General features: G+C 39.6%; 1 protein-coding gene across 5 annotated transcripts in view; it reads right to left on the reverse strand.

The window, feature by feature from the left end:
- FNIP2 (folliculin interacting protein 2) overlaps positions 1-16,810 on the reverse strand; it is a 131,945-nt gene that overhangs the window by 29,292 nt on the left and 85,843 nt on the right. For all 5 annotated transcript variants that reach the window (XM_058277229.1, XM_058277097.1, XM_004450800.5 and 2 more), the window contains 6 exons: positions 14,424-14,625; positions 14,005-14,093; positions 11,027-11,173; positions 10,750-10,919; positions 4,449-5,802; positions 3,385-3,541 (listed from right to left, as the gene is read on the reverse strand). In XM_058277229.1, coding sequence (XP_058133212.1) covers positions 3,385-3,541; positions 4,449-5,802; positions 10,750-10,919; positions 11,027-11,173; positions 14,005-14,093; positions 14,424-14,625 — 2,119 coding nt within the window. The remainder of the gene's footprint in view (positions 1-3,384; positions 3,542-4,448; positions 5,803-10,749; positions 10,920-11,026; positions 11,174-14,004; positions 14,094-14,423; positions 14,626-16,810) is intronic.

Genomic DNA, 16,810 nt, shown 5'->3' on the forward strand with positions numbered 1-16,810 from the left:
AGCTACTAAGGATGAGCCATGATTCAAACCTAGGTTTGTCTGCCTTCAAAAGTCAACACTCTTCACCACTGCATTATCTTTTGTTTGTTCCTCTAAATGCCCTTTTTCTGAGGCTTAATGATGCCAAATGATTTACTGAAAACTATCAGCAAACACCAAAACTTGAACCCAAACCATCAATGCTAAGTCAGTGCTCACTGCCCCACCACTGAATACCTCTACATTGTCCATGTCAGCAGTATTCAAAGGCAGACAAGGACACAGGAGAGAAAAGAAGAGAGAAAAAGCCACTTGAGGGTCATAGGTAGAGTGCTGCTGGCTCTCTTTCCCTCTCTCTTTTCCTATTTAAAGTCAAAAGGGGAATAGAGGAAAGAATGCACATTTAAATGTGGCAGGAAAAAAAAGTGAAACTGCATATTACTTTGCACTAATTTAAGGCAGCTGTATAATCTATCTGTTAGGAGGCAGAGACAGTTCAAAGTACGAATAACAGAAAAGTGGTAGCATATGGATTAAACAAGAACATGTGTTTAAATATTTAAAGAACATTAGAATCTTAATATGTGAAAGCCAATAATGAAAATAAATAAAGTTCATATATCTTCATAAGAAACTAGGATAAGGAAACTTACAAAAAGAATTTCTTAGTATTGAAAATTCTAGAATGCAATACCTCATTAAGAAAACTCTACAAACTCTTCCACTGTGGTTGTAAAAATGTCCATTTACATAAGATAGATTTTATAACCCAATTGTGCATATGTCTATAAAATAGATGAATAAACTAAATAAATTGCTTTTAAAAGTTATTAAAAATCCTTCTCTAAAAACAAATGACTATCAAAGCCCAGTGAAGTCCACTATGAACACAGAAAATGATAACATCCAAAACTTGGTTTTGAAAGCAAGTTATGAAAAAACTATTTATCTCAGCCTCTCTTCCTCAATAAGCTGTTATTTCAGCTCTAATTCTAATCATGTACATGTTCTTGGATCTCTGCTTTCTCAAGAGTTTAAATAAACATACTAGGCTTTATGGAATAGTAAATTCAATATAATATTTTAAAAAACAGTCCTAGTTTATTTGCAACATATATTTGTAAATGGAAGTTGAAAGTAATCTGATTTTTAAAGTTCTGCCATATACCAGAGTCTCAGTTTGAGAGGAGTTTAAATGGAACACTACCTACTTCAATAGGAAAATTCATTATGACTCTGTCAAGTGAAATTAGAAAGAGACTAATGCTAATTGGATATCTTCTGAATGCATTAAACTTCTGAAGCATTTTTATGAATGCTTCACAATTTCCTATTATCACCCAAGCATGGCTGCACTTTGGATGTACCCACAAATTGACACAACATAGGGTATTATGCTTAATAACTTTCGATTTCTCAGGGTGACTACACAGTCTAAAGAAATGGGAAAGCTACTATGTGAAAATACTACTTCTGAAAGGAAGAGAAAATAAAATATGAAAACTCTTTAAGAGTAAACAGAGTAAATATGGTTCTGTTTTTTCAAATATAAGAGCCAGATGGTCACCATGAAAACTCAATATATAAAAATTGGAACTTGTCACCTATAGAAAATACAAAAACTTTCATGAATGGTTTTATGCATAGGTTCAAGGAGGGTTGTATCAATTAATAGATTACATTTCCACAGTGGTTATTGAGCAAATCTAGGGCATTTGGGCAACATCCCCAAACTTAAGATGGATGTTACTGAGGACAATCCCTTAATTCATACAGAGTTTCTTGGTGCCTCTGGCAGAAGCAGAGCACTAGGCTTTAAAGGGTCCAGTGGGTAACACCAATGTTTTTATGACTCAAACTGACAGAAGAACAGAAAGAAGCAGTACAGAGGTTTTGCATAAATGGAAATAAACACACGGTGTTGCTAGAGAAGGGAATGAGACCCTCTAATTCCCTGCCTTAATACTACAGAAGGCTACTAAACATATGCAAGCACAATCTATAGAACTGCTTAGGTATCACGCACTGGTTAAGACAACTGTCCCAGAGGAGTATTATCAAACAGTGAGGGCGCTGTTCTTATTCTAGGGTCATTGATAAATGGACCTCTGAAATGATAAACAATTACACAGTGTTCATTACAACTACGAAAACAAAATATTAAAGCACTCCTTCTAGAGTCAGAAGCTACTTCATAGCTTCATTCCAGGAATATCCTGATGAGGGATGGTGTCTGATCACAAAGCAGGGTGGGGTTAGGAATGTTTGGGCACAAGCATGTACGCTGGGCTGGCCTTCGCTCTCCACATAGCTTCACCCTGCTCACGCAGGGCATTATGAGGACATCTGCTTCACTATGGAACTTTTCTTCCTCACTTCACACAGACACCTTTAGCCTATTTCAATCTTTACAGGAGATGCTCAAGGCCAAAGACAGCATGCAATGCCTTCTGTTATACCTCTCAATAAAGGGAGACACCATACCTATTTGGTGAGGAAGAAAGGTAAAAAGTCAAGTTCCAATTTTCTTAATGCAATGAGGACCTTCTATGTTGCACAAGATACATTATGTTTTCAATGCAAAAGTATCTATTTTTTACACATCTACTCCAATAGCAGCTCAATTAAAAACAGGCCAGTCAGGTTTACAGTTTCCTTAACTGCTCAGTTCCTGTCGCTGTAGATATCAGAAAAACATTGAATGGCAGCCACAAGGCAATTTTCCAGTAAGACTTGTTAATTTTTACACAGTCATCCTCATGCAGTCATCAAAGTTAACTTAATGACAAATCAGTTAAAATAAATTACTTTTAGGAACCTGTAAGATTGGATAAAAAGCAAACCATATGTAACATCTCTTCAGTCCTCCCCATGGCAGCATGTAATTGTCACCATCTGTGCTGTTTATTCTGTCTGCCCTGCATAACACCTCCCGCCCTCTGCTAGCCCCCCAGATCTACTCTTAGCCCTTCTCTGTCCTGTTCTGGGCCCCAGGAGGCTGACTTTTATGGATCCCCGGACTGCATCTGCATCAGCTGTGACTTTGCTACCTGGCTTCCAGCTGGGCTCAGCCAATAGGAGGCACCAGAAGAAATGAGAGGATGGGAGGAGAGAGATGCCAGTTACTCCCTGGCCTTCCTCTCTGCCCTTACAGCCAGGCAGCCAGCCCTCACCAGCTCTGGGGTTACTGGTCCCTCCCCTGATCCCTTCAGCTTCTTGTTGCTGCTAGTCGCCGGGTACTTCCCAACCCTTTTGGTTCCCCTGGTCTGTCCATGTCTCTATATAAACAATCCTGTAATTAGACTGTCTTCAGTATAAATCCTTGTGAGAGTGCCACTTGTTGCTGGCTTGGGCGCTGGCTGACCTGCTGTCGATGGCCAGTGGCTCCAAGCTGGCATCACTTACATGTACAGTGTGGACTAGATCAGCCATCAGGCACTGCTTCAGCTTCTCATCGTTGCTGGTCCCATGAAGCACCAGATCAGGCATGTACGTGGGGCAATAACCCCCCAAAAGTGAGCGGCCAAAGTTTCTTACATTCTGGTTGCTGATGCTCTGAGACCTAAAATAATATTTGGCCCATTAAAATGCACAAGCAAAATGTACTCCCTTTTTGCATTACAAGTGGGACAAAACCCCCAATGACACAGGTAAATAAAACAGATTCAGGGTGGCCCATTTCACCACTCCTCTAGTAAATGGTTCACTGATGTGAGAAAAGGGGACTGGGAGAGAAAAAACTTTATTAGAAATGGAAGAGCGGGGGGTGGGGGTGGGGAGTAAAAAATACATTTCCATGGCTGGATGCAGCGTTCGTCCTGGTACCTCATCCCAAAAACCCACTACACAGGCTCAGGCTGCATCAAATGAATAAAAAAAAGAGAAGGTTTACTGAAGGGGGCTCTGGCTTTCAGAACTCAACACATCTGCACAGGGTGGTGCCCATGACAGTGCAGAAGAACAGAAGAAATCACTAATTACTGCTTTCAGTCATCAAAGACCAAATAATCAACCTGATGGAGTGTTAAGGGAGAGGTGTTGTTTCCCAACCACTTCACGCTGCTCAGACTGGCAGGAGAGAAGCCATGCGGCGCATGTAATCCACCACCTCCAAAGCAAGGCATCTGTTGCCAGCCATGTAACTTTCATACCAAAGACAAAAACTGAAATTCCCTGCCCTCCCACCTCCACCCGAGATTCCCCTTAGCTCTACCCTCTATTCCTTAGCTTCTTCAGAATGTCACAAGAGCTGCAAAGACAACCACTTGCCTTCTCAGAGAGCTTTTTTCTTGGAAAAAGGGCAATCTAGAAAGCAATCTGTATCAATTAATAACTTCTAATACTTTAATTGGGGGGGGGGGCATTGTGTGTAAAAGAGTACACAGTAGTTTTGAGCCCATGATTAGTATGAGGCCAGGAAAATAGTATTTGAACCCAGCTCCCTCTGCTTCCCAGCCTGCCAGCATTACCTTGGCAGAGGCAGCTCCACTTCCAAGGACCCTTCAGTACTGTCACCACTGTGACCTAGATTCATCGTCGCTGAAGCACATACTTCATCGTCACTGTCTCCGAGAGCACTGTCTGAGCTTTCGTTTCTGGGAATGCTTCCTTCAATTATAAAGTCCGCCCTCCTGTTGGCATCCCCACAGGGGACATCTGCAGCAACCAAGAGGCCAGAGGCCTGCTGTACACACCTGTTTGGAATAGGCTCTAACAAAGGTCCTTCCACCTGCTTCAAATACAAACCCCTAGTTTCCTCCAGCATTCTCTTTCCAGTTCCTGCTGTACAATCAGAAGGTGCAAATGAGCCAGCAGATTGGTTGAGTTGCCCAGCAGCATCTGCTACAACACTGGTTCTGATGCCTCTGTCCTCAGCAAAACCCCTGAAAAGTTCACCTTCATCCCCCTCAGATGACCGATTCTGAGGACAAGAGACATTCTTTTGAAAGCCAGGTTTAAAAGGGCACCTAGATGCCTGCTGGTCCACAGCCAGGTCAGTGGCCGCCCTGGACTGAGCCGATGGACTCCTGGCTATCTCTGGATGTTTTCTACAGGCCTTCATCTGTTCCTCCATATTCTTTGTGCGGCTTTCAAAGTCAGAATCTGGAGATACAGAACTTCCAATTTGGAAAGTTACCTTCTCTAAGGAAGGCTTCTTCCAGGAATATCTGTCAGGGCAAGGCCAGGCTGCTGACTGGTCTGATAGTTTCTTGGGCACCTCCCCTTCCAACTCATCACTGACAGTCTGTTGGTTGATCTTCAATCCTGCCCCCAGAGCTTCAGAGCTGGAGATTCTTGAAGAGCCATCACGTGGTGCAGCCTTTTTATTTTCTTCATCCCCACAAAATGCACCCTGAGTTGTCCATGAGCTACCCAACGCTGGCTCTTGGAATCCCATGCTACAGGCCTCAGAACTCTGCTCTGGCCTCTGGTTTCTTTCTTGGTCAGGTTTGGGACACAAGATGGTAATGTCAGTGCCCTCTGGAGTCCCAGTCAACACTGTGGATCTGGGGGTTCTTCTCTCAGCTTTTGTCAGTGGAAGGATGGGAGGTACGAGAGCAGGCTCATTTCTCACTGTAACCACCACATACTCCGACTCCTCTACCTCTCCTTTCTCCAGGGCTGTTGTGATTTTGCTCCCATTTAACACTTGGTCACCTTCACCATGAATTCCACTCCAGGTCAGCTGGTTCTCTTGTAGCTCAGAACAACGGAGAAAATAGGTCAGAACATAAAGTATGCGCTGGACCAAATCCTTCTGCTTCCCTACCACCACGGTGCGGGTCAGCCTCACTGGTGAGCCTATGGCTCCATACAGATCACCTAGGGAGCACAAGGGTGGACATAAAGACAAAGTCCTCTGGAGTTAGCATGCCTCGGATATGTTAGCCTTCACAAGAGAAAAACATGGCTTATACTCCCCAAATGACAATCACTTCTTCAGACACCTGGCTGAGGCAAAGTGGTAGTCACTAGCAATAACTGTGTTTTAGTTTTGCTCCTATTCGGGAAAGCCTGCCTGGAAAGGTCAGGCACAGGCAGAAGCTTACCACACTTGGTGCACAGGTACAGTGCTATTGTGTGCACAGCCTGCTCAATGTCCTTGTCGGGTCTCCACATGCAGCTCACTGGGTGGCCAGCTCTCACCTCCCGAAGCAAGGCTAAATAAAGCCAAAGCCTTGACTATACCCACCCTTTGGAAAATAGGATAAGAATTGTTAGAAGAATTCCAAAATAGTGATATCTGGGATGATATCCAAATTTGCAGACCTCTCAAAAGAAATGCAGTGAGTCAATTAAAAATACTTAATGAGGTAGCTTGCTTAGAAGTCTCTCAATTTATCAATTTGGGTAACAAGAAGAAAACTACTTACTTATGAGTAACGGATCTGAATTTTTTCTTTATTTTACTTCACATGAAAATTCTACTACAAAAAGAGTATGACCCATTAATTATATCCTGACAAGTTGATTAAAAACTGGCCACTAAACCACGGGCAATCCATTTAGCTTAAGGGTGGATGAGGGACCAATGTGCCATTGATCCCAATATAAACTTTTCATCAAAAGTATTTGTTAAAAGCCTATTAAAATTATTATATATAATTTGATTACATTTGATGCATATGTTTGATATTTTGATGATACTGGCAATAATAACAATGAATCAACATTTACAGAATATGTAGGCACGTGCTAAGTGTTTTATATGCGTTTATTTCATTTATATCTCTGTATAACCAACCCATTGAATTTGAAACTGTTGAGGAAATAAACAGAATGTTCAAACAAATCAAAACCTGGAATGATGCTAAATAAAGAAGTGACACATGGCAACAGTTATAAACTAAAACTTAGGAAGTTAGAACCATTGGAAGAATGCATCTAGAGAGGGGAGGGAAGGCATTTATAAGGGCATATACTAGATAAAACTAAGAATAATAGTTTAAGATAGAGAAAAAAAACACCATTAGGAAGAATTTCCCTCTAGGGAATCTTTAGGAAGCACTCCCTTTGTAGAGTTTTCCCTATTATAAGGCTACTGAACCTTCAAACATTTAAGGGCAGAACAGAAATGATATTAAACAGTCCTATCTTTCAAGAGACTGGAACATAAGCCAATAGATCTTTATCTTTGAGACTTTTCCAACTGACAGAAAAAAATCATCTAAATATTCAAAAAAACAACTCAAAATTGTAGTCTGATGTAGGACAAGTATTTTTGTTAGAGCAAACTTTCTGGCCTAAGAGTTTATTATCATCAATTCCCTGCCTGCTGCTGCAAATACCACAGTCATTTCAGGCATTCACGACACATTTTTGTTAAATCAGTCTCAATGTTAATTAAGAAGGTAAACATTACATATCTAAAATCTTGTCTAACAAACCACAGATAAAGGCCACTCAGGGTGACGATACACCATTTTAAGCAATGTAAACTTTTGCTATTGTACCCTCCAATAACTGAGGCATAAATGGGAAAAAGGAAAACAAGGAAGGCTATTAAAAATACAATTTATAATACTTTAAACCATATAAACTAATGAGAACAACGTGTGCAGAATCAGGATGAGTGCTGTCACTTTGGTGCCAAACTTCAAAAAATACCATATCATGGAAGACAGCGAGCTGACGCAACAAGAAACACACAGAGGAAAACATAATGAGATGCACAACAAAGCAGAAAGCAGAGGTGGCCAAGTGATTAGGTGCCTTCCTCCGACAGGGGAGATCCCAGGTTCAGTTCCCAGTGCCTCCTGAAAAAAGAAGACTAGCACAGAACAAAAAGACATAGCAAATGCAAAAGCAATGAGGGGGTAGGGATAAAAAAAATAGATCTTTAATATTTAAGATTTACTGGATCTTGAACTTGAAGGCAATGTTCTGAGTCCCAGATAGAAGAAACTACTAATTTTAGAGTAGGCTACTTTGTTTTCACGGGTTTACTTTTTCAAACTACAAAAAAAAAAATTCAGACTTTAATTTATATTAACTTAAACCAGTAATTCCAAAGCTCTTGAGGAAAAAAAGCTGCTTTTCATTTCTACAAAGCCTTGAGGTCACCAGCGTCAAAAAGAGACTGACATGGAACTCCCTCAGTCAGTGGTGTAAGGAAGTGGCTTTCAAACTTTGTATACCCACCCCAAGAAAGAAATACACTGTATACAATAATCTAACACATATTCTGAAACAAACATTTTATAAAACATACTATAAGTCTCTCTGATATTTTATTTTCTGCTATTCCTTTTAAATGCTTTTTTTGACCCACTAAATTGTTTCTCCAACTATTAATGGGCCATGAGCCACACTCTGGAAAACCCCTATAGAGTGTATCAGGCAGAGGTAAGTATTACTAAACCCTGAATGACAAGTCAGTGCAAATGTGAAAGGGATCACTGCTCCCAGTTTCTCTACACCGTGTCTTAGGAAAAGGCTGAGAAGCTAGGCAGAAGTAGGCACCACAGTGATACCCATCCAAGCAAACTCTCAAGACAGGTCTTTGAAAGAATTTAAGATGGAATCTTCTCTACTCATTAGGAACCCTAATTAAAGTTACAACTGAATCATTGTATATTCTAAGCAGTTTATATTTTTCTGTTTATTGTGACTTGCTAAATACTTTTTAAAAATTGGAAGCAAGTCTCTCCCTTGTCAAATTATTGCAGATACTCAATTTTCTGTGTAATAATGGAAATTCAATCATCATTTTACACTTGGTTTTACAGAGCTATCACATGCCTTTGCTAAGCCAGGTCCTCATCCCCTTCTCACACCACTCTTGTCAACAGCCAGACCTCTGCTGGATTTTTGGGGGAGAAAGGAGGATTGAAGACTTTCTGTAATAAATGACCTCTAAAAAATGACGATTTTGAATCCATAAGAAGGAACTTTGCCTTGTTATGGTAAATAAAGATAATTAATCTGTTTCCTTTAAATTTCAAATGAGAAGCATGTTTTAAGTATAAATGCATTTATCTAATTAATTACACACTGCTTAATTAGCATTGTTTTTTAACATGTGGCCCAGTAGGATGAAACACCATGTTTCCTTAATATCCAGCCCCCTTCCTGTCTCCTTTTAATGATACGACATTTTGTCAAGACTATTGTTCCGTAACAAATACAACAATGCCCTGTCCTCCCCAGGAAGAACTGTATGATCCAGAGTGAGTTATACATATTCTGAGCTCTTCACCTGAACTGAGTACTGATTAGTTGTATTACGTCCATTTTTAGTATCTATAAATGCATTAGTTAATTCATTTAATATACATCTATTATCCTGTAACCCTGAGACATGTACTTGCTTTCTTAACACATCTCATGACCAAGTGTACACGGGCAAGATACCACTGTTTATAAAATGATACAACTATGATATAAAATATAATTCATACATGTAAAAAACACTTCAAATAGTGCTTGACAAATGGTCTCAGCTTTCATGATTGCTTTTACAACATATTGTTTCCTAAGACTAGAATGCTTTCCCCTCACCCTAGCCCATAATTTTTATTTCTGGAAAATGCCATCTTATCCTTTCCTCATATAACCTTCCCTGAACATCTCCATCCCCTCACTCCCAGGTGCCCCCAAAATAAATATGATCACCAGTAGTTAACAAAGGTGCTTTGTATAACTAATTCTATCCCTGCAGGAACCAAGAAATAAACACTAGTATCACACCTTTTACAGAAGAAAAAACTGAGGCACAGAGAAGTTAAGTAATGCTGGTCCTACTGTTGGGTTGCGCTCTACACATGCTCTTAGCCACTATGCATACTGTCTCTCTTGCACACCCTCGCATGCTCCCTTGATCATCTGAATACAGGTCTGTCTCCTACATTAGGCAATAAGCTAACTTCCTGAGGGTAAGCAGTATGTGTTAGTCAATGCCATGTCCCTGGCATCTAGCATAAGGTCTGCAACAGAGTGAGGGTGTGAGTTTTATTTTGCCACTCTAAATGTTTGATGAATGAGAGATCCTAGAGTACACCTCTCCTCCACATAGGCCCAAATAAGCAACTCTGGTCCCCCAAGTTCCCAAACTGTATAACCAACTATGTCAGATCATCAGATTTTATACCATGCCTGAGAACAAAGTTTTGAGGAAATGAATGCCACCAACTAATTGCAAGCTAGCAGGGTAGAGAACATCAAGATTTCTGGTTAAAGATAAAATTTAAAAGGTGGGGATACTATAGGGTGTTATATATTTTGCCCTCATTTTTTCCCATCCAGTCCATCCTCTAGAGCAATGCTTTTTAACTAGAGGTAGGCATGTGCACAATTTTGCACACACATACCGCCCCCCCACGCCTTCCTCCTCCCTGCCAAGAGATATCTGACAGTGTCTGAGGACATATTTTATTGTCATGACTTAGGGGTGGTGGTTGTGGTAGGTCTACTGGCATCTACTGAATAAAGGTCAAGGATGCTCCTTAACATCTTACAGTGCACAAAAAAGCTGCACCCCCAACCAAGAATTATTTGGTCCAAAATGTCAATAGTGCCAAGGCCGCTCTAGGGTGACTAGCCACTAAGGTATGGGAGAACATGGTTTAATTATACTGTTTTCAAAGAGTAAAACAAAGCTGCTCATAGGGGTTAAGGATTCAAATAAAATCCACAGCCTGACCTCTTACTCCCTGCCGACCCAATTACAATCCCTCTATTACCAGATGGAAAGCCAGTATAAACTATAGATCCTAGCAGTTCTCCTATTCTATTCCATATATTCTCTGAATAGTCAAATTAAATACTAACCCAGTTGTGCCCAGAGAGGATTATATGGGTGTGTTTTGGCCAGCATGTTCACTGACTGAGAGGTGCGTTTCTCAGAGAAGGCTTTAATGGGAGGGTGATCAACAGGCATGACAGTGGGCACCCAGGCCAGATGGTAGGTCAGCACAGCAGTCAGTAAGGCAGCAAAAAACCTTGGAGAAATGGAAGAAAATGTAACAGGATTAGTCAGTGCAGGATGAGGCATGTCATATGCAGCACATACACTGCCCATGGAATTTGCATACACTTTGCAGCTTACTGGTTTTTGTTGATTTGTTCTATCAGAAGTGTAAATTCCTTGAGAAAGCGCTGGCAGAGCTGGTTTTTTTCCAAAGTGCTGGACATCATGGTAAGCCATACAGGTTCTGCTATCCTTGGAACAGAATATAAATTCCAAATAGTGCCTCTATAGAAGAGAAAGTGAAGGGATACACAAAATTATCAAAATATTTTTTTGGATATCTTTTATAAAAGAACAAAGAAAATAGTGGTTGGGATCTGTGTAGTCCCTATTGGATTCAAGTTAAATATAAAACAGGGAACAGCAAACTATGGCCCACAGGCCCAATCTTAACACTACCTATTTTATAAATAAAATGTGACTGGAACACAGCAGTGTCCATTCATTTACATGTTGTCTGTGACTGCTTTTGAAGAACAATGTCAAAGCTGAGCAGCTGCAACTAACCACACCTGCAACAACTAAAATGTTTCCTATTTGGCCCTATACAGAAAATGTCTGCCAACCCCTGATATAAAATATTCATTTTAAAAAATATTTTACAATGCCTTCTGTCAGGTTTTACACCCATTTGTATAGTTAAGAATATTAAGGGGGAAAGTATATGCTATACTGAAAATGTGACTAGAGGCTATTTAACTCTCCCAACTACTAGTTAATGCTTTAGTTCTCTGAGCCAAATAATCCTATTCATTTTATTTATTTATTTTAAAGATTTATTTATTTATTTATTTCTCTCCCCTTCCCCCTGCCGGTTGTCTGTTTTTTGTGTCTATTTGCTGTGTCTTCTTCTTTGTCTGTTTCTGTTGTTGTCAGCAGCATGGGAATCTGTGTTTCCTTTTGTTTTGTCATCTTGTTGTGTCAGCTCTCCGTGTGGGCAGTGCCATTCTTAGGCAGGCTGCACTTTCTTTCACAATGGGTGGCTCTCCTTATGGGGTACACTCCTTGCGCGTGGGGCTCCCCTACGTGGGGGACGCCCCTGCGTGGCACGGCACTCCTTGCGCGCATCAGCACTGCGCATGGGCCAGCTCTACATGGGTCAAGGAGGCCCAGGGTTTGAACCGCGTACCTCCCATGTGGTAGACGGACGCCCTAACCACTGGGCCAAGCCCGCTTCCCTAATCCTATTCATTTTAGATCAATTAAAAAAGAAACAAAAAACTACACAAATGGCTCTTCTCCACCATATCATATATTAAGGTTTTATACAGACTAATAGAATCAAATACTCAGAGCTGTAAGTAAGCAGAGAAACTGACAAATCCAGTTCTATCAATATTCGGATTAAGGAACTGTGGCTTGGAGAGATTACTCTTACTTACACAAGACATATAAAGCTTTAATGACAAGGTTATGATGAGAATTGCAGGTCACTCAACACCTGCTTCAGAGGGCTCTACTCCAAGCTACATGACTCACAAGTGTTGTTCCAAAGACCATACCAACTTTGCTTAGGATCTCCACTGGGTAAAAGGCCACTGTTATCTCTCAACTTAAAACAGCCATTCTTCCTAAATCAAGATAGATGAGACACATTCTGATTTGATTTTCTAAATGTGAGCATTAAAGAATTGGGGCCCCAAAGAATTCCCTCATGCAAAATAAACGAGCATTTGCTGAGTTAGGTAGCAATGACAAGTTATGGTTAAATGGAACAGGGTTTCATTTGCTAAAACTAAGGTTTTTGCATGCTAACACTCTATTTTGTCACCATTTAAGGAGAGGTTGATTGCTGAATTAAGAAAAAGATTTATATACACAATGAGGCTTTCTGGTTCTGTATTTGTAGATGCCTGAAAAACTGTTATTTTCCTTAAACTAGTATCCAAACTCTCAAGCACAACCAAGCTTCTAGTCTGATGGTAGCAGAGCAACAGGTCTAAGTTCAGGGCAGCCCAATGCCCAAACTATGTAGGTTTATAATAATCAGAATGCCATCAAAAAGCACACATGGACACTATTTCTAAAATATATGAGTTAAATATTAAAGATCACCTGATGACAACTAATGTGTTACTTGAGTCCTTTATACATAATCCAGGGATCAAAAAGCCTGGTGATTTTGCTCTACGTAGTCTTCCAGAGTATACCAATATATACCCTAAGCATCGTATTTTAAGAATTGCAATTTTTTTTTAGCCTTCAGCTATGGAAGAACAGTTTGACTCTTAACTCATTAGCTCATGACTGCTTTGGAGTGGGCTTCCATTCCCCATTGAGAAATTGGCTCTAGAAAATGGTACAACAATCCCAGCTCAGCATGGTGGAAGAAAATTCCACCTGTTACCCAAAGCAGATTCTTTTCCATCCATACACTAGGGGCAAGGACTTGAGAAAATCAGTTTCCAGAGTACAAAGATCATTGATTAGAAACTGATTATGAAGGCACACTAAGGTGACCACATAATATTTACACCAGGATTTTTATAAGAGTGAAGGGGGTGGAGGGTGTCCATTAATATTATTTTCCAGGATTGTCTGGCAAACTGGAATGTGTATGTCCCTGACATACATACTCTATCCATGATTTGGACAAGCAACTCTGAACTCAAGTTCCCACATTTGTAAAATGAGGTGAATGGTGATTATCCACGGGACTTTTGTGAGGATGTCGTGTGATAATAAAGAGGCTCATAAGACACGCAGGCAGCTTATGTAGCTCAGTGGAGCACCTACTTCCCATGTACAAGGTCCCAGGTTCAATCCCCAGCACTGCCAAAAGAAAAGATACCTGAGTATTAGTTTTCCCCATTCATCCTATTAAAAACAATCATCCAGCACCATCTGTAAGGCATCTGTGAGGGTTACTTAGTGTTAGATTACTTAAATTTGTTTCATTTGGTCTCAGTTTCCATTTTGAAGGAAGGAGCCACTGAAGTGACTAATAATTCCAGCCTCCTAATTCTGTTAAGTCAAGGTTTTCTGCACCTCAAGATGCATGGCTGCTGCTGCTTATGTATTTCCTCTCTTGGATTTGCTAAATTTTACCAATTTACCTGAACTCTCCCAGAGCTTCCATCAGATGACTGACATAAAACTGGACTCGGTGACTTGATTCTGCTATCTTCCTACAGGAGATCATGGCCTTTGTTGAAAAGAAAACAAGCCATATTACTCTCTGAAAATAAATTCCTTTAAAACTTATTTAGCGAGCTTTATTCATAAAAAGTAATATTATAATCAATTAAAAACACCCAAAGTAGTAATAATAAGTAGTAATAATAAGAAAGTGGTAATTTACTTTCCTAAAATAATCCAGTATCTGCTATCTACCATTCAACACGCCTAAGGATCTATCACTGCTATGGATGATATAACTTCTCTAAATTATCCAATATGTAAACAAATAGCTGCTACTGTCTTTACAAGTCCTATAATGCTTCTCCATTTGAAAACGTATTACAATTTCCATTACCTTTTCAATTGCACTCTTCAGCCTGTTCATGTGAGATTCAAACAGGGGGAAATGAGAAAAAAAGAAGTCCTGGAAATTCTTTTGTGCTTCTTCTTTCTCACATAGGGAAAAGATGATGCTTATCGCAATTTTCTTTCTCCGAACTATGGCTGGATTAGAACTGCAGGTTTCTTCAGCCAAACTGAATGTCTCATCAGTTGCCCTGGAGGAAAACAAATTTGAAAAATTTCTATGCATCAATGAATTACACTGAAGGAAAACTAAAATGCCAGGGGATGAGTTCAGAAAGCTGGTCCAGGAAACTGAGAGTCTTAACTAAGAGTTTATTTACCTGTGATTCACTCTTTTCTATACTTTCGTCATGAAAATTAAGAACTGTCACACAGTATTATCCTAACGGGAAAAGAAACTCAAATGAAACTAAAAGTAATTTTTACGCCCCTATGTTAGACTCTTGGTCCTTTTCCCTTAGATTATTTTACGGTCAGAATGGAGGTACTTAGAAAGAGATGTGAAACATAGACCCTTGGTTTTGGTTGATAGATACCAATAGATGAGGACTTCAAAAGAAGAATGATCCCTCATGTTATTCTGTTAAGCAAAGGGATCATATTTGGATGTTTACTGAATTCTAAATGTTGAGGCATATTTCCCTAAAATGGAGTTACTCCTCTGAATGTTCGGATTAAGTCATGTAATTAAGCTGTCTGGGAAATCCTCCAAGCAAAGAGATCCACCTTTCTTCGTTACAGTCAAATTCCCTGCTTCTTTTGACAGACTTTACTTTTGAGATTCTCTTCTTCAATGATAAAAGAGCCATGAGGTCATTAAATTCTAGGTATATATCCAATTTGTTTTAGGGGTAAGCTTTCGCAAATATGGCCTAACCAATGTGGGTATTCCACCTTCCTTCAACTGTTCTGAAAAGCAACATAGCTTCCACAAAGCTACTCACAGCAGGAATAAAAATAAAATAATTTATCTTTTCTACAAAGACATCAAAGCAAAGGAACTAACATTCCAAATAAAAGCACCTAGCCAGGCACAGAATAGGTATGTGATCAATTTTCTCTTTTTCATTGACTCTATCATTAAGCCACATATCTGGCAAATATGAGAGGTCATTGCTTCCACTATTTTAGTTACTACAAAATGCAACTTAACGATTACTTCTGCTTGGGAGAATTTGAGCTGTGGGCCTCCTACCCTTGAACTATTTGAACTCACAGTCTATAAAGTTCCTGCTATTTCAAATATATGCAGATATTAAAAAATACATACATCAAATGTTCTATGGTCAGCAAAGCTATTTTATTTTTAAAGGAAAGGAGACAGACATCTTGTTCTAATCTTAGAGGGATATATTAATATTACATTTTCCCTCGACTTCAAGCAAGATCCCGGAGATATAGGTATAGCTATTAAATCAGTAAAAAGTTCTCATTTGAGACATGGCACTAGCCACGGCATGATCTTGAAAAAAAAAACAAACCCATACATTATGAATTTAAACCATCATCTGTTTTCTCTGAGAAACCCTACATTTTAATCATATGCTTATCTGAAAAAAAGTCTTGAGGCCCTCTTAGAAGTATACATAATTTAATACAATGCTTCCTCTAATTTCCCAAAGTACCTGTACAATAACCTTGTAATTGTGCTTTCCTGCATCAATTTATTTCTGTTCTATATAGGAAATTTTTCTGAGCTTACGTTACACTAATACTTTCTTGCTTGCCTCATATCTCTTACAGCTCGTCTTTTTCGAAAGTAAAATGATCATAGTCAATTCATCTCCAGGCTAACCTGGTCTTTAATAATCAATATGTAAGATATGGTGAACCCTATGCAGCTTTACCCCTCACCTCCACCTTTACCCTATAAACAATAACCAACTCTTGTCATTGGTTTTAATATGGAGGAGAGTGCCACCTACTGAATTTCTGAAAAACTTCCATAGCTATAACAGAGCAACATAATAGCTCTTACTTCTTCACTGTATCTCTTTACTGAAGTCAAAAGCAATTGAGCTTCGTTCTGTAGTCTTGGATCAACTGTGCAAACTACAATAACTGAGGTCATGGGGTATCCTAATTGTATTTTTTCATTTACTCCACACACAAAAAACATTCCAAACGAAAGCACCTAGCCAAATACTTCACCATACCTTCATCACCCTAGTTACCAGGTAAGGTACATAGACAACTATATAAATGTGGAAAGTGAGGCAGTGTGATTTATCAACTTGCTTTGGGAGCAGAAAGCTTCTTAGTGACAATGCTGGAGTTAACGCTCAGACTCTTAGACATTGGATATGACCAGAGATTCTGAACCCATGTCTGATCCATTTTCCAGTGCTCATGCCATCAGATGCATCTAATGCATTA

This window comes from Dasypus novemcinctus, chromosome 1, assembly GCF_030445035.2.
Source record: "Dasypus novemcinctus isolate mDasNov1 chromosome 1, mDasNov1.1.hap2, whole genome shotgun sequence".
Taxonomy (NCBI): domain Eukaryota; kingdom Metazoa; phylum Chordata; class Mammalia; order Cingulata; family Dasypodidae; genus Dasypus; species Dasypus novemcinctus.